General features: G+C 42.4%; 1 protein-coding gene across 10 annotated transcripts in view; it reads left to right on the top strand.

Moving 5' to 3' along the window:
* The window catches only part of phactr4b (phosphatase and actin regulator 4b), a 28,990-nt gene that overhangs the window by 426 nt on the left and 10,597 nt on the right, over positions 1–17,967 (top strand). For 2 of the 10 annotated variants that reach the window (XM_052065444.1, XM_052065447.1), the window contains exons 2-7: positions 612–761; positions 7,627–7,739; positions 7,864–7,908; positions 14,190–14,360; positions 14,613–14,693; positions 16,684–17,187. In XM_052065444.1, coding sequence (XP_051921404.1) covers positions 7,896–7,908; positions 14,190–14,360; positions 14,613–14,693; positions 16,684–17,187 — 769 coding nt within the window. In that variant the 5' untranslated portion in view covers positions 612–761; positions 7,627–7,739; positions 7,864–7,895. Of the gene's footprint in view, positions 1–608; positions 762–7,626; positions 7,740–7,863; positions 7,909–9,844; positions 10,074–11,167; positions 11,830–14,189; positions 14,361–14,612; positions 14,694–16,683; positions 17,188–17,967 lie in introns of those variants that run through there. The other 8 variants (XM_052065446.1, XM_052065448.1, XM_052065449.1 and 5 more) reach the window with 6 other exon arrangements.

The following is a 17,967-nucleotide window of genomic DNA, read 5'->3' as shown; positions in this document are numbered from 1 at the left end:
CAGTTATTATTTTTATGGGGTAATTGCTGGTACTCGCATTTAATTAGGCTGCATTTTGTACCTATTGCCTGCTCAGGGCGTCCACGCACAACAATGGGTGCATGGAGATCTGTGATATGTGTATATGGAGCGATATATTTGTTTCATCTGTAGTTGCAGCGAGCTTCGTGAAAACTTACAGGTTAATTCGAATGATTGATATTGCATTTTGACAACATGCCTCTCGCCGCAAGGCCTCGGGTCATGACTACCCCGTTTTTCGCCGCCGGTATGCGCCAACGTCAGGCGTGATCGATTAATTATTTAACACTGAATTTAGTGCGAATAGCATGAGTTGGGTGTCAAATGACAGATTATGAATCATGAATAAGAACACGATCGTAAATAATGTGTATGTACAGTACACTATCCCGGCGAATACGCTGGGAAAGTCAAACCTGTCGACAATCGGGGGAAATACTGAGACAGACATGTTGAGTCAGGTCAATGCTGTTCAAAACGCGTTCCATGAATAATGAGCTGGGTGGGTTTTACTCTGAAAAATCACAATGGGATGTGTACGTTTTTTCTCTTCCGCCGACTTGACTGGTCCTTGTCATTCACGTTAGCAGCATCTCCAGCCCACTTGGCGCGAGGAGCTCTCCGGCTGAAAGACGCAGGTCGATACTTGAAGCCTTTCTCCTCTACACACCTCCGCTTGACAGCCAGCGTTTAGGGACTGCTTCGATCTCAGCTCGCTTTAAATATCGTCATCTAACCAGGTAATTTTTGTTCATTGTCGCGGAAATGAAGCACTTAAACTATTTAGACAGCCAGCCACGTCGTTATGTGCGGAAAGTAGCACGCCATGAAGTGCTAATCAGGTGTTGGGGGCCTGCCTTTCAAAGTGTCCAGTCTGTCATACATTGGTGTGTTCGTCTTTATTGTCTCGAGTGTTAATTTGTTTTTTTTAGACATTGAATGTCATATGGTGATTGTCATTTGGTTGAAGTAGTATGAACGTGCCATACGTTATAAGTTTATAATCTATGTGTTTGTTGTTGTAGTGTCTCTTGTTGGCTACGCCTGTTCTTGAACCTATATATCACCCACTGTTATACCTATACAGTATTTCCGATGGGTTCATGTTCTTCTGACTTAATAGCTCCTGAAGTCAATTTGCCCCTGAGAGAAAATGCTGTTTGGAACAGAAGCTCTTTCCATCCACTTTCAATTGTACGTTCCTCTGTAATGGGCCGTTTAGAAGCAGCTTAGATGGGTTCGCTGTCAGCCGGGCTTGATTGATTCGCACGAATAAGATTTAGCCAAGGGCTCTAATTAAAAAAGCTATAGGTCGTTTCTCTCGGATACAAACAACTGGTCGAATGTAGCTGACGATAGCTGATGTAAAGCTACAGTACAACCTCAGATTTTGTGATAAGGCTGCCCCCCCCAAAAATAAAACTAAAAGCAAGTTATATGAAAACAGAAACAATATTTACCATAGGAAATCATGTAAATCAAGTGAATCCATCCCAAGCACGAAACAAGAATCAATTTTATAAAGAATAACTATATTTCAACAACCAGAAACCAAGGTGAAATTAATATCAATGATAAAGGAAAACTACACATCACATTTACTTTTTTTGAAGACTCTTAATGGTAAAGGGTTTGACATTGACTCTTAATGGCCCGGGCCAGTGTGCTGCTGTGTCTGGCCTCTACCTGCGGTAGACACTAGCCTCAGGGGGTCACTAAAGCAACCTATGCATCATTGGAAATGACCCCTGAGAAACTATCATCTCCTACCTGCTCACATTTAGAGACAAGTTATAGAGTTTTTAGTCACAGACTTGTCTCAATCTGAGAAAGACTGTGACTTTGGCAGCATCACTATGTATAAGACTACAACTAGATTCTTTAGGGGGGGGGTTCCCTCACAATGCAACATTTTCCATCATGCTCGGTCACAATTTTTGCTGTCTCCCCCCCCCCCCCCCCATCATCCCTGCCCCTCTTATGATTGTTTGCAAAGTTTCTTGTTTCTGTGTTTAAAAAAAAATTAAGATCATCTATTTGTTGTTGGTTATGTCACATCACAACGAAGACTGAATGACTTGATATGATAATATAAAACACATTTGATATTGTTGAAAGGTCAAGACTAGGAAAAGACTGATATAAAACAGCAGGGATTACTGACTTAGAAACCTCCTTCTGATTTTCAGTTTTTAGTGTTAGACTGTGAAAAATGTTCGGTGTAAAGACAGCATTAGTCACCAATGTTTTCGGCCGCCCATTTGGACTGAATGAACCGTGACAACCCAGCACAGTTTGTAACAGGATGTTGTGATGACCCAACTGACAAATAAAATTGGTGCACACTGGAGAGGACAAACTGGTATGAATTGGGGTTTGCCTCATGTTGGATATCTGAAATTTTGGGGGAAAAATTGGGCTAAAAAAACAAAAAACATTGAAACTAGGGAATACGAAGTTGCCTCATGAACTTTGCACCTGAACCACAAGAAATGTTACCAGGGCTGTAACATAACGCTAACACACCAATCAGATTGCAATAGTGTCTAATTACTGTACCGTATTGACTGACTTGACCGTTGTGATAATACTCAGCAACATGTGGATACATGTAAGCGCTTCTATTATGGTTTCCTATGTATCAAGATCCAGACTTTAAATGCAGGTGGAGAAGCACTAATGAAGAAAACAATTGAACAAAGCATTGAGGAGTACTTTATTTATTTATTTATTTAGCTGATGTAAGTGGGCCGCTGGTCCCTACGGTGCACATTTCTTTTCTGGGACAGACTGAGCGATGGCGCTCACCTGACCCTGATGGGGAAACAACATCCTCATCCATTCTTTTTTGGGGCGGGGGCAGCGCAGCTGACTTGAGACAATGGGGGACAATATGGCCAACATCGTCCCATCTATTCTACTTTCTCTGGCCCAAAACATTTCTGGAATCATGTTATTTGTTCAGAGGTTAAATGTAATTCAGTGGATGTATGTGCACTTAATGAGTTTCCTTCACTGAGTTGCTGGCCTTTGTGCCCATATCCGAGTGCCTGGGAGTGTGAAGCAAACTGCTATTTAAGGATGGCATACTTAGCCTAGCCAGCTGCTGCCCTTTCTTCTCTTGTCGTAATTGAATTAACGCAAGTTAAGTGTAGTGGTGAGGGTGTGTGTTCTCCACGGATGGCTGGTTATAGTAGTCACCGCTTTATGGATTGGTATGTCCGTATGCTTTTGCATGCCCGATTGGCTTTTATCTGCCCGATAACTGTGTTTGTGGAGCAGCAGCTGAAGAGAAATTGCCGTCTGATGTCATCTACAAGTACAAATGTGTATGTGGGAAGTCTTTGATGTGGTTTATTGTATTGAGAAAAGCCCCATCCAGACTTTGACAGACACAATTTGGGGCCAAGTTGTCAAGCAACAGCCAAATATAGGGTACATTTATTGCACAACAGCAAGAGTAATTTGAGGAAAATGGAAATTGTCTTCACGAACTGACAGTGAAGTGATGTTACTAATCCCGAGTCGTGATGATCACATTTGAATATCGATGTCAACAAAACCAGTTTATATCGTCACTCAGAGGTTGTGTGTAACATGCCAGAATGTCCTGCCAAGTCACTTACAAGTTGACATGTACATTGTGTTGCCACACGATAAGATTGCCAGTGTCATTACTGTTCTGCAGAACGCTCATGTGCTTGAATATGAGAATGTCCATCAATTTCTATATGGCTTAGCCCGTTCAGGGTAGCGTTCGACTGACTCTCGGTGAAAGGTTTTCTCGACCCCGATGCCAGTCAGTCACATGCACTTGTAGATAAACAACCATTCACACACTCATTCACACCCATTGACAATTAGTCGTTATTGAAAGTAACATTTGTGTTTTGTTTGCGGAAAAGGCCGATGCAGGTACTGGGAGAACCTACCAACTCAAAATATCAGGCACTCTTGTGCTCGTGTGAGTTTAAATGAAAGAGGAGGATTTTCATAGCATCATATTAGAAAATTATATTAACACGGGAAGTAGGCCACCAACATCCCATTTTCATGGACGGTCTAAACCGGCTGCGTGTGTGACAGAAACGACAAGTGAGGCAGTGTTGTGTTTGCACATGTAACATATTTACACAACTTACATGGTCTACACTGGCGTTGACGTGTCATGCAAGCGTAACATTTGCGTCTAAAGTGGCGGAAAATATCGGTGTGTGTGTTTTATGAACAACCTGTCAATCTCTCATCTGCTCTTACGTTTTTATACATCAAGATTAATTTAATACTCCTTGAAGTATTTTGCATTGAGTCATAGAGTTTTTTTTTCAACTTTGACCTTGCCAGTCGATTTTTTTTTTAATCTTTAAGAAGTGCCGAAGAGTGCGTTTACAGTCTACAACTTAAACAGACAATTTAGAGCTCATAGCCACGTATGTTGAGCAGAATCCCCAAAAGACCATAACTCACGTCTAAAAATGAACCAAAGAATGTCAGTTTTCCTCGTTTGTGAGATACGCACGCCATAAAGCCAGCCAATACTGAAACATTAAGATTGAAAGACACGCCGAAGGTATTCTTATCTCGGACACGCGTATTTATGAACCGCTCTTTTCTCACTTCACTGCACGTTGATTTTGGGTAATGCAAAGGGGTTCAATGAGAACGTCTTTGGAATGGATCACTCACACTTGTGTTTGCATCTTTAAAGTTATGAAGAGTAAGTGTTGAGAATATTTCACTAGAATATAATATCATGTAATATAAAGCATATGTGGGTGCGTAGTCCTAAGTCACAGAGCCAGTTCACTTGTGACACGAGTCCATGTATGACGTGACCTCATCTTCAGTAGTACCTCCATACTTACATACATTCCTCTGTACATACTTTGAAGTCAAGATGGCGCCCGAGTAGGCAGCCGTCAGCAAGTGCTCTCATGAGCCTTGTTTTTCTTGTTGTTTTTGTGTTTGTTTTGTCAATGTGTGTTTGTTACGTCGTGTGGACCTGATGTGGACTTTTTTCAGCAATTTTTGGCCATGACATTCATCAAGGAGGAGACTCTGTGCTCGGTGGTTGCGCCTTCTCGGCAGCATGGGTATACCAGCACTGTTTTTGACTGGGAGGAATGTCGGCGCCATTTGACTGTCGTTGGTGGACAGTCCCGGGGCACTTGTGTCTTGCGCTTGTGATGGGCAGCATTTTTCACAGGCCGCTTTGTTCAGCGGAGAGATCGGTGTTGTTGAACGGTCTGCGGCTGGATGGATGTAAGGCTTGAGGAGCCGACGATGAGAAGAAAGGAGAGTTAGCGCGGAGCACCCATGCCGATTTGGAACTGGGAGTCGCGGCTTGGAGTTTGAAGCGGATTACGTGGGACAGGAGAAGTGAACTAATCTCTTTTCGTCAATGGACGCTACAGCTTCGTGTTTGCTTTCAAAACTTAGCTTGTTGCAGACGTGTGCACATTTTCAGCATGACGTCTCTGATCCACTGTTGAAAGGACACTTTGATCCTCTCCTCTTTCATATATAACTGCTTCAGACAACAAAGTGTATGCAGAAAAGTGGTGAAGATTGCACGACTGTCTGTGTCCTATGTGTTGTGTTGTGTTATTTTTGTTATTTTGACTTCAAAATAGCGCCGCCAGAGTGGCTATCTGTGACGATCCAGTTTTTTAGGTCACGCTAAAAATTGTTAATAATGTATTAATTTGCTAGATACTGGCATCTAAAACCACCATATTCACTGTACAGAAACTATTCTGGTCCCCTATTGAAAGAAGTTTCCTTCTTTTATCACGGAGAAATCATGTGTCCTGTATTTTATGGTCCATTACGTACACAGTAGGTGCAATATAACTCACCTGCTTGGTGTCAATATTATTGGACACCCTTTTAGAGTCCTGTCTGCAATTTGCAAGCATCAAACCTTCCGCTCCACTCAGGGTCATTCATGACCCCTCTCACACACTATATTCTGGGTACAAGTGGCTCCCATCAGGTCGCAGGCTGCGACATCCACATTTTAGAACACAGTGGAGGAGGGCCACTTTAGTCCTGAGAGCAATCAAGCACTGGAACAATGACCCCTCCCTGTCCCAACTGTGACGCATTGCACTTTAGCATCCAGCAAAGAGCACATTAATGGACAGTAGCGGGAATATTTTAACTGCAACACCGAATAAATGTTATTGTATTTGTTGGTGTTATAATTTTTTTAAATGCTGCTCCTTATACCTTTTGAATTGGCCCTTGGGGCAAATAGTGTTTGGAAGTGAACTGAATATCAATGAACGGCTCTATTTTCAAACATTTTCACCGCACAGCTTTGTGAAGCATGTATGTTAAATATCCATCCATCCATTTTCCGAACCGCTCAATCCTCATTAGGGTCGTGGGGGCAAGGGGGGCGGGGCTGGAGCCTATCCCAGCTGTCTTCGGGCACTAGGTGGGGGACACCCTGAACCGGTTGCTAGCCAATCGCAGATTTGTTAAATAGTGTAATTCCATCATATGTTTATTTGTTAGATTTGGCGCTATTGTGTTAGATTCAGACCAGACGGCAAATGTCTAGGCTTGCTTTTTTTGTTTGCCGTGCAACTACACGGGGATTGTTACGAGGGGAGAAGACGAGGGAATCCTCTGAAAGACTTAAAAAAAAAAAAAAGTGAACAGCGCTCGTCAATCCTGGTCACGGCAGCTATTATTTGGTGTCGGTCCAACATTGTATGCTCAGCTTGAGTTGGTCTGCCTATAATAATAGGCTAGTCGGATTATGTTTCCCATGATTCTTAGATATGGAAGCAGGAAGTGGTTGTATCGTGCTCTCCCAGTGTGAACATAGTGCAAGTGCTCACCGATTCCTTCCAAGCAATGTGCACGCTTTCACGGCTGCTGGAGAGGCAGTCTTCGGTGGCCGCTGTCCAAGCAGACGTCTTGGGGCAATGGCCTGCTGCCGTGGCCGAGGAATTTTCACTCTGGGCTCTTTTCCCCGTGTCAAGCCACCACCTTTTGTTTACTTCAGCAGGCCGTCAACGCAAACGCAAACAAACGCATCCTGTTTCAGCCGAATGACTTTCGGACCAAAGCTGAAAATGCACTTTTGGACAGTTTTCATTCACTGAATTGTCAGTGCATCCCTAGGAAAATATACATTTATACACTTGTGAATATGTGTAATGATGTTAACTTTACTCCTCTTAAATGGATTTTCTGAACAGACACCAAAAATGATAGGATCTTATCCGCAGAAAAATTTTAAAAGCTTGATGTTGTGTTCTCTCGGCTTCAGCGCTATAAATAAATCATCAAGATGTGTTTTTCCCTCCCCTGACTCTCTAGTTCTAATGCAATTTCCAGCTCGTTTTGTAGATAAATGATTAATTTCATTGTTATTTACTTCTGTTTCCTGACAATTAAGATTGTCCGTATGTGCGTCATAGACTGTAAATATGAAGAAATAATAACCCTGCTTCTGTTTCCACTTTTTTACGATTGGAATATTAACCTGCAGATTGCACAATTGTTTGTAATATGTTGATACTCTCTGAAGCAGAGCCCCCTTAATTTTGTGTGGCATCATTTTCTTGTCTTCTGCTTCTCTTTGTCAAGGGCGGATGAAATGGGTGGAGCGGCACTTGTCTCTCTGCTGGCAACCTAAGGGGGACAAAATTCAATATTGCTGCTGAGGAAATCTGCCACCCCCACTCATGACTTTCTGTTTTGTACGTTTACCTTTTTTATGACATTTCTACAATCAGTCTTTCATTGTTATTTCTTGTGGAGCAACATAAATGCTGCCTCCATCTTGACTTGTTTAACTGAAGCTTTGTGTATGTTGTTTTTCAGGAACATTGGATCGGTACGCCTCAATATCTGTGATGGAAAATCGTGGTGAGTACCAAGATGAACTTTGAGTTTTTTTTTTTTTTTTTAAAGTGCTGTGTTAATGCTGCACAAAAAGCTTTGGAAACACACGTTTTCCTGCATAGCCACAGTGTTTATGAGGTCTGTCTAGCTTGCGGACACTTTATGAGCCACTCAGGGATGCAGCCACACATCTCCAGAGCCTCGGTCTGTGGGTCCATTTGTTCTTTTGCTCTACATTAGTCTCGTGTCAAGTGTTTATGCTGCATAGCTGGAGGGCTGTGTCGTTTGAAGTTCATTAGTATGTTAGTTTGTTGTCTTTGGATCGAACCTCACACCGTCGGATGAAAAGGTGCAGTCTCGAAACTGAACTTATGTTAACCCATTAAACTTTCAAAAACAGGGCATGCTTACTGTATATGCTCATTATATCCCATAATTTATCATATAGTGAGTAGAAGAGAAACATTGACAATGGAATGTCTTGTCTAGAAAAATTGTCAGTGGGGCAATTTTAACTCGTTCATTCCGAAAGACGTTTTGAAATGTCTTTTCAGACTTGGTCTAGAATTGGCTGGTACTGAATGAGTTCAACAAATTGTGAATTTTTGCTTATTTCTAAAAGAATCGGTACTTTAGCAAAGGGATCGCCTATATCACTCAAGCATCTCTTGTACCATACCATGCAAAAAGAGGCTTTTATTCCCTTACATCTTCAACGTCGCTTTAGAACAGCAGTGATTTATGATTTGTGTTCAGTATTTAAATGATGTTGTTTCACATTAGTAATGGCTTTAAAATTGGAAAATTAAACAAGCCTTCCCCGGTGACAGTGATTAATAACTTCCCGCTGCCACCTATAAAATCGATACAATCCTTCTCGGGCAAGTACATTTGAAACAAATGACTCATTGCTTCAAATAATATTTGCCTTTGCATGTATGCGTGTGTGTTTGTGTATGCATACTGTATGTGCTTAACAACATAAACCTGCTCCAGTATGTTGCCTGTTTTTGCTGAGGTTTGGCCCAGTCTGTTATCCAGGTCAGGCCAACAGGTTCTGGGCTCATGTGGATTGGCTCAGCTCTTTCTGGAAGCTGGCCCGGAGTGGAGGCTGTATGTGGGGCACCCAAAGAGAAAAGGAACACTGTTGAATGCACACACTAGCTCACCATCTTTTAGAAACAGCCGAGATGCAGCCAAACAGTAAGAAAAAGCCATCCGTGATGCAGTTCGGTGCTGAGGACTCCTGTGAGGCAAACTTGGACAAGGTTTTTTGAAGACACTCAAACCTCAGAGGGAATCAAAGCACATTCTTGGGGTCCACTGCAACCTGCCGTGTGACTGTCTTGTCTTTGTGCAGTTCCTTTAGTAAACATTTCAAGTAAGTTAAGCTAATTCTGTTAAGTATAGTCATGAGACAGTTGGAGACGTATGATAAACTGTGCTTGGCTGCAATGAGGGCTGAGCATGTTGGTCAACACCATTTCCTAGTTCTAAAAAAAATAGAATGCTTCATACAAGGTAAATGGCATTCTAAGTGACCAACAAATGTATCTTTGATCATATTTCATCCAATTTCTCCGACACTTTGTAACAGGTGTGATTGTTTATGAATCCATGTCAGCTGACAGTGTTCAGTTGCAGTATCTATCCAAATTAGATTACAAATTCACAAGTTGGTAAATGAGTACTTTAGTTTTCAGCAGCATCGTATTTCGTTCCGCATGAGAATGTTTTGGTGGTTTCATGTTTGTCGCGCCCGTTGCCGTACATACTCACTCGCCTTGTTTAAAACATAACTCAGCTTTCCCAAGAATGGTTGGCATCTTTCACTGACTACTGACCTGCGCTATGAGCCAATGAGGGAGGGTCAGATGTGGGGAGGGAGTCCAGCTCTTGCAAGGAGGGGAGGACTTAAGGAGATCGAAAGAGGGAGGGGGCGAGGGGAGTACAGAAAGGAATTGGGGAAGGGTAGACAACAGGAACTCTGAGAGGAAGAAAGAACTTGAGCTTGGGGAGACTTGAGGACATTCATTTAAGGACGAGGAAGGCAGGTGCGGCCCCATGTTGATCCAGGTTGCATGCATTTGAACTGAAGACAGGTAGAAACCCCGCAGGGGGATAGACCATGGGACAGAGTCTCCGTGTGGAACCCCCAGCTCAGGAACCACTACAACATAACAATGGCGGTGAGTGTCTGCACTCATTTCTAGCCTCTCAGTCTATATTCTCAATTCAGGACACAAATACAGGACTTACCTTTTAAGTGTTTTTTTTTTCGTGTCGTTGCTGCGGAGAGAGAGTAATCACGGTTAGTTTTTAGTTTTTCAACAAGTAATGCACAGTCTCTCTCTCTCTCGCCATCTTTCCTTGTCGGTTTCCCCTTCACTTTACCACCACCAGGAATGTTAAATCACTGGGATCACGTGGAGGAATGTCAGCTGTGTTTTCATGTAGTTGTGAGCATGTGTTGTGCACTTATTTACATCTGTTAAAATATTAAACACGACATTTATACAGTGAAATGAAGTAATGGAGAAAAACATCTTTTCATGGAGCTGTCTTGTCATTTTTCATAGTTAAAATATAGGGTTGCAGTTTTTCCACAAATGAAAGTACTGTAAATATTGGTATGGTCCATTCATTGATACATTTTTGGTTGACTTCAATATTTAAATTTTGATAACAATCCACTGTAGTTTCATTTGTCTGCTTTGAGATCGCATTGTTTTTTAAACTTTGAAACGGAAGAACTGCGTTAATTTAAGTGGCATAATCTTCTCTGCCAAAGGTTTGGTGATTACTGCAGTTTGTTTATTATGTAATGATCCGGAAGGATTGGCAAGCAGATTGGGTAAAAGCAAAGGCCTTTTTTTTCCTTTTTGTTCCAAACAACATTCTAATGTGATAATATGCTCACCTGACCAAGGCTGTCATGACTCATGGAACCATGAGGTCAGGGGGAAATTGAACTTCCCTGACGCATGTTTATGGGACCAGTAGGTGTGGCCTCCGAGAGTCACACGCCCCCGTGTTTCCTGACTCTGGCACCTTATCTCTGTAGCTTCTGATTACACAGTACGGCAGCCAGAACTCCTGCAGAGTTTTGCGCAGACTTGTTCTACACAGGCAGGACATTGTTAATGTGTTAACATGCAGTGGTAATGATCTCAACTGAGTGACTGGCACTGGATTGGTCCTTGCAGAGCTGTGTGACTGGGCTGTACAGTGGCCTGAATTATGTTTTTCGAGGGGAAGAGGTTGTCTTTGTTCTGTCACAGAATCAGGGTGGAGTGTCGTTTCCTCCCTGTGTTTCCAGGCTGCCCCCTTCACTCTTCTACTTTTTATGCCTTTTTCCCCTTTACGCCCATTTTCAGTTTCACGCTTGCTCAGGCTCGGACACAACCACGTACATTTTGAAACCCATCTGTGAAGAATAACGGAGCTCGTGAATGGGAAATCTAATTTGGATGTTTTGTACTTTGTGTGTGTGTGTGGTTTAGTGGGCTAATTTCATCAGGCTAAAGTGCTTGTCTTCAAAGGATTTAGTCAGTCATCTTTCTCGAATGGATGCCTACTCCGCGAGCTGAGTAATCGTCACCTCTGCAGTGCCGTGGTGTGTGCTAGCCTGGCACAACCTGCTTTTATCCTGCTTGACTGGCTTCAGCTGAGGCACTGTGATTCAGTCGGCTGTGCGAAAAACATTTGGACAGCAAATGCAGCGATTTATTGGGATGTTATAGCAGCTGCTCTTTACAATGCAATTATAAGCTGGAGTTCCTCAGTGCGGACGCATCCCTCGAACCGCATCTGATTCGACTCAACGCTGTCCTTCGTCGTGATTCAACTGTTTGTTATTTGAATTTGGGGATTTTTTCTTTCCCATGGCATGCTGTTTTAAAACCCGCCACCATGGAAGCTGGACACTTAACAGACACTTTCCAGGTAGTATCTCTTCGCATTTCCAAATGATAAAGTCTGAGCTCTGAATGCCGCAATATTATAAGATATTTGTAATATCTGCAAGTGACTGTGGCCGTCATATGCTGAGAAGCAAAAGTAGGAAACTGCTCTGTTGTCATTGATGCGCGTCTCGTTCCAAATCATACCTTCAGCGCTGTGTGGTTTTCATAATATCTAGTGATACTGTTTAGAATTGGAACAGTCGAGCGAGGCCAGATGGCAGAACTGAGCCGGTAGTATGCTGTGGAGAATTTCCGTTTGGATACTGAGTACTGTAATCCACGTCAGCATTTCAAGATTTACATTGTTGGAATCGGACCGAAAGGTATTAGTGCTGCCAAGTCGTCCTGTATGTGCGCATGGGACTGCATGTTTTGAAATGCAGAGCAGAGGCACACACTATGCCTGCTGAATTCAGCATCTGCTCCATTGAGAGCGCCAACATATAACCTCGCAGTATCCTGTCGTTTTCAGGATGCTTGTTAATCACCTATTCAGAGTATGTAATCATGATTGTTGACCAAGTTTCATTTTCAACTGCTCCTTCTTGAATCATGCAGCACGACATGACTCGGTCATTTGTGCTGACATAATCCACGCATGTACTTTATTTCTCTATTGAGGCCGCAAGGGCTGGAAGACTGATAAGGTACTTGTCTCTGCCACACCAAGGAATGTTTGTGAACTCTCGCTGAACGTCAGACTCAGAGACCCTTCTCGTTAACTGGATATGAGGAGTGTCCATGAGCTCTCGACATCACCCTGCCAAAGCACACTCAGTCCTCGAGACCACTGAGCTAAAGATAATAACCGTCTTTAGTAAGAATACTGTTTGTCTTCTTTGGAGGCCGTAGATAACCTTAGTTGAAATTGCCAGATTATTGCCGAACTTTCGGGCAGCTTTATTGTCCTCAGAGTTGCACATTTTGTGTATTTAAGCCTTGCAAACATTTGTTTATTACCCTTGGTAGGTATGAAACGGTTTAATTACCTTCAACCTGGGACGAGTCTCAATCGAACACCAATTATTGACTGTGCACATCGCAAATACAGTTGCATGTCTTCAGCTCTCTGTAGCTTTTTTCCAAACTTGAGTTCACTAAGTTCACTTTCTCTCACAGTCTTGTTTACTTAAACGGTCAAGAAACCTTTGAAGAAAATGTCCTTTTTCAATATTATGCACTTGTTCTCCAAAATTACAGTTGCCTTTAATTTTGTAAAATGTAATAAAAGCACGGCTCTACTGATGGTCATATTTGTGGATTTGTTAAAGCTGTCGCTACGCAAGCGTAATCTTTGCGTGTAGCCTGCATTCTGATCATGATGAAAAAGAAAATACAGCACAACCTCTGGGGTTGTGCACAAGATACCCCAGGATGATGGTAAATTGTTGACCATTTGTGGTTATTTTTTGAAAAGAATTTCCCAGAGAACGAATGGAAATAGTTATGCTACTTGTCCACTCCGCGCCGCCCCAAAAAGTTTAATAACTGTAATTTTTTTAATAATCTTTTGTGTTAACATTCTTAACTGTTACATAACAGTAAATATATACTAACTACTTTAATATAAATTTAAGACAAGTTTACAAAGAACAAAAGATAAATTAAAGATAAGATGCAAAAACAAGAGAACATTTTCCATGAACCTTTAGAACGCAAGGTAAGTTTATCTGTATAGCACATTTAACGTACAAGATTATTCAAAGTGCTGTCCACAAAATATTAAAATCGTTACATCAAGAGAAACCACATATGAAGACATTGCAAAAATAATTAGATTAAGATAATGAAAACCAGGCATCATTCAAGATGAATTAAAAGACTGCTTGCAAATGGGGATTAAAATGGAAATAAAGGAGAGATTCATGAGAATATGGCAGTAAACAATCATGTTTTTAAATACAACACCGAGAACTAGCAATACCAAGACAGTGATTTGAAGGCATCATTATTCAGATGGTATTTAAGTCCAGAATGAAATGCATAAAACAGATGGTTTTGCATCAACAACCCTTTCAATGATTTTCCCCCCAAAACGCAACAACATATGGCAATGTGGTTGTGCTAACTTTTGTAGTTTAACCTCTTCTGACATACTCACAACACCCTTTGTTGAAGCTGGTTCTCCCCTCGAAAACATGTCGTTAATCTTTTGGTCACCTATCGGAAGGGAATCAATTGCTTGCCGAGTTGATGCAGAGATTTGTTGAGGCCTGGCCCTTGTCAAATATTCTAGTCTCATAAATGCTGATGACAACTCGGAAGTAAAATTTGATCACATTGTACCGCAGTTTTGTCCTCTGACTGCTCACTCGTATCACATTTTCGCTTTCATTTCAGATGATGAAAGTGAGCAGCACCACGGCACGATGGTGGGAGAGACGAGCAGCACAGGAGACAGCACCCCTCCCCCAAAACGCAAGGGCAAGTTCCCCAGCCTTGGCAAGATCTTCAAGCCATGGAAGTGGCGTAAGAAGAAAAGCAGCGAGAAATTCAAGGAAGCGTCAGAAGGTTTGTGGTTTTAATTGTGTTTGGAGTGATGTCAACTTCCCCACCTCTCCCACTCACTTAGGGCTTTTTAAACCCCGCAATGCATGGTGCAACGTACCGTGATTGCAGCCCAAGTTGAACAACGACAAGATGTGCTCATGTGAAACCATTTGATGTTATTCCAAACTTGCATTTTTTTGAACATGCAACTGATAAATGAGCACCATAACAATGTTTGTAATGTGCTGCCATATATCTTTGTCGATATGGCAGAGCTGGAGAGAAGGATGTCGACGAGGCGTACCCGGCAAGAACTTATAGATCAGGGAGTGCTGAAAGAAGCTCCAGACAACGGTACAGGTTCTCTGATTCATCTGATCTTTGCACAGCAGTGTCCGAATCCACTGTAATCTAGTGCAGCACTGCTGAGGCTGTCACACCCACACAGTCGGCAAAGTGAAGTCATGAGTACATAAATTGCAGGAACACTGTACTGTCATTCAGCAGGAGTCTGAGACGTACTTAGAAGAGGTCAGATGTCCTTTAACCTTGCGCGTTGCCTTGTTTTTAAAAGTAGTGTAATATCTGTTTTAATATGGCTCTCGAGAGCTGAGAGTGGAACAGATGGTGCGCTGCAGCAAAGTGGCTTCGAAAGGGGCAAATGCAATCATAATGCAGGCCCCGCTGCTCTGCTTTCTTAAATCTACATCTGCTCCTTGATCACTTGAACCCACGTTCACACATGCTCATATCTAATGTACGTGGCTGGCTAGGCTTTTATGACGAATTGATTGGAACCATTGATTCCTTTCACTCTGGAATATACAGACAAGTAAAAGCCAGGATAATTAACCCTTGACGCCTGTCAGAGACAGGTTTGCAACAATAAGCGTCAAGGGGGTCACCTGGTTTCTGAAGCTGAGCCATGATTGGTTATGTGAGCCCTGAGAAACTGATGTCATTTTCAGTCAACAGCAAGTGACAAAACTGTCCCCCCCCCCCCCCCCCCCAAGATGAACAAAAACGGGCGGATTGTACTGCTTAACTCATATTCCCCAAACACAATATTAATCAGAATGGCTTGTTTAGACGATGAGGATTACATAGTTTTCGGGATGTATTCCCTTTTAAATGATAGTATTCCAAAAGAAGCGAATGCCTGTGCATAGTATGCTGGAAACATGCTTGTTAAATGACTGAAATTTCAATGACATTTTCAAATCACTTCTCACTACATCCATATAATAAATAGACAATGAACCATGTAATATTCTAGATTATTTTAAAATAGATCATGCAGGCTATGCTTGGTCTTTTGTACAATTGACCAAATTTAGTTGGTCTACAACAGTCGTCTCCAACTTTTCCCAAACTAAGAGCTATTTCTTGGTCACAGGTTAATTTGAAGAGCTACTAGTTTGACACACACTTCTGAAATAACAAATTTGCTTAAATACCTTGATGTGATAAGAATGGTGTTCATTTATGGTATATGAAGACACGATTACTTGAATGATTTCTCACAATAATTAGGAAACAGATAAATATCATGCGACACTTTATTTCTATATGTCTCTCCCAGTGTTTACATTATACTTGTACAACATTACTAGACGATCATGATGTAGCCCATTTTCAAGTATTGATGGAGAAAGGGAGCAATATTGTGAAGTTTGATGAATAGCTGGTGTTCCCACTTTTTGTTTCTAGTCTTGTATTTGTCAAAATAATCCCTAACACTTCATTTTAATGCATGGTGTGATATTGGGAACAACATCCCGGGATCCCCCCCCAGGCCGGTTAAAAGGCCATGACTGTGGCGTCCAGATTTCAATATTTCTGTTTGATTACTTAAACAGAGAGGATGTAACCTGACTCTCATCATAGAGAGGCTTCCGCCTGCCGTTTATTTATCATGGGTTACAGCACCTGCTCGACACCTGTCACAGAACAAAACGGGGGTCGTCAATCACAGCTGTTAGAATGCCTCTAATTTCTCAGAATCTTGGTCAGAATCTGACCAAGAAAGTGCGAGGTTGAATTGGGGAAACGCCCGGCCCAAGATGATTGTCAACATTGTCACGGCATGGCTCTGCGTCTTGCATGCAAATATGGCTGCGCGCATTAGCTGTCATGGCATCTGGACAAATAGGTTCTTGGGCTATTATGAGCTTATACAACCAGTGTAAGAAATACACTTTTGGATGCAGTTTTTCTTGATAAACCACATATACACTGTAAGCATCTATCAGGTCCACACCATCGACACATTACTGATTGAAATGACTTGATGCGTTCTCTGAAAGTCAAACGAAGGGAAGACTGACATTTTCTCCTTCTTTAGATGCAGATGGAGCAGCACAGAGCCTGAAGCAGCCCTATGTGAAGAATGGCCACACTCTGCCCGTGAATGTAGGAGTGGGTGTTAGTGCTGGAAGGAGTAACCAGGGCCGAGTGTCCTCTGATTCAGAATTTAGGATAACCCCAACTTGGCTGGCCCATACAGACGACCATAGGGGCCAATCACCCCCAGATGCAGAACGCCGAAGAGTTTCAAGCTCCAGGGTTTCCGGTCCCCCGGAAGAAGTGCAAAGAGGAAGCGGGGTGATTGGGCCCCGTGTACATGGGGAGGCAGAGCGGAAGCCCAATACATCGTGGCATGGACAGATTCACAATCAGATGGATGAATCCAGAAGTGGAGGCCAGTTTTACCCTGAAGATGGACAGAGAAGGCCTGGGCTGCAGAAAGCACCCTCAGAGGATGGCAGGAGGAGTCGACCGGTTGACGTAGATTGGAAGCCTACACTCCCCCGACATGCATCTGCAGAAGAGGGAAGGGCCCGTAGAGGTGAGTCATTTTTGCACCCCCGTGCCACCTCCTTCCCCCATTTAGACATTGTTCCTGGAAAGGAATGTAGAAGTTTTAAACATGATGCATATGTTTTAGCGTGCTTGGCTGGTGCTGTCCTCTCAAATAAGAGAGAGGTTCTTGGCAGCTCCCTGGAGTCCTGCTCCATCTTCTTATTCAGGAACATTGGGGAATAGCTCGTCCTCTCATCTCCTCTCCTAATTAATGTGGCCCAATCACGATACTCTTCATTGCCCTTTAACGCAACGCTGTAGAGAAATTTTTGACTCGGATAAATGGTGAAAAGACACAGTGAATTGATTTTAAGCAACATTACACTTAGTGAAACAGTGATGTTAAATGCTCTTTTAGAGACGGGTTATGCCTCATCTGACAAAGAGGCCACTTCAGATTTTTATTCTGTTGTTTTCATTTGAATGCCCGAGTTACAGTCGAGAAGATCCACATGTGAATTTGGAGTTTTACGATGAAAATTTCTATTAAAATGGTATCACAATTCTTCCAAATACTGAAATACTCACCAATGGGCAACCAGCGCCAACTCACTTCTCATCTTCACTTAAGATGCTTAAAAACACAATTGCATAGGCTGGGCTGTAAATAAATAGTTATCAGAAATTTTTGTTACAGCTTTAAGGTACTGTGTGGAATTTGGGTTGACTCGGATATGTTTGGGCCTGGCTGTGGGTTGTTAGCGTGTGTTAATTGCAGTCACCTGTGCTGTTTATTGTCACTACTGATCCTGCGGTAATGCGATTC

The sequence above is a fragment of the Hippocampus zosterae genome, chromosome 5, assembly GCF_025434085.1.
Source record: "Hippocampus zosterae strain Florida chromosome 5, ASM2543408v3, whole genome shotgun sequence".
Taxonomy (NCBI): Eukaryota; Metazoa; Chordata; class Actinopteri; order Syngnathiformes; family Syngnathidae; genus Hippocampus; species Hippocampus zosterae.
The sequence above is the reverse complement of the archived record's forward strand: the minus strand, read 5'-3'. Positions and strand labels throughout refer to the sequence as shown.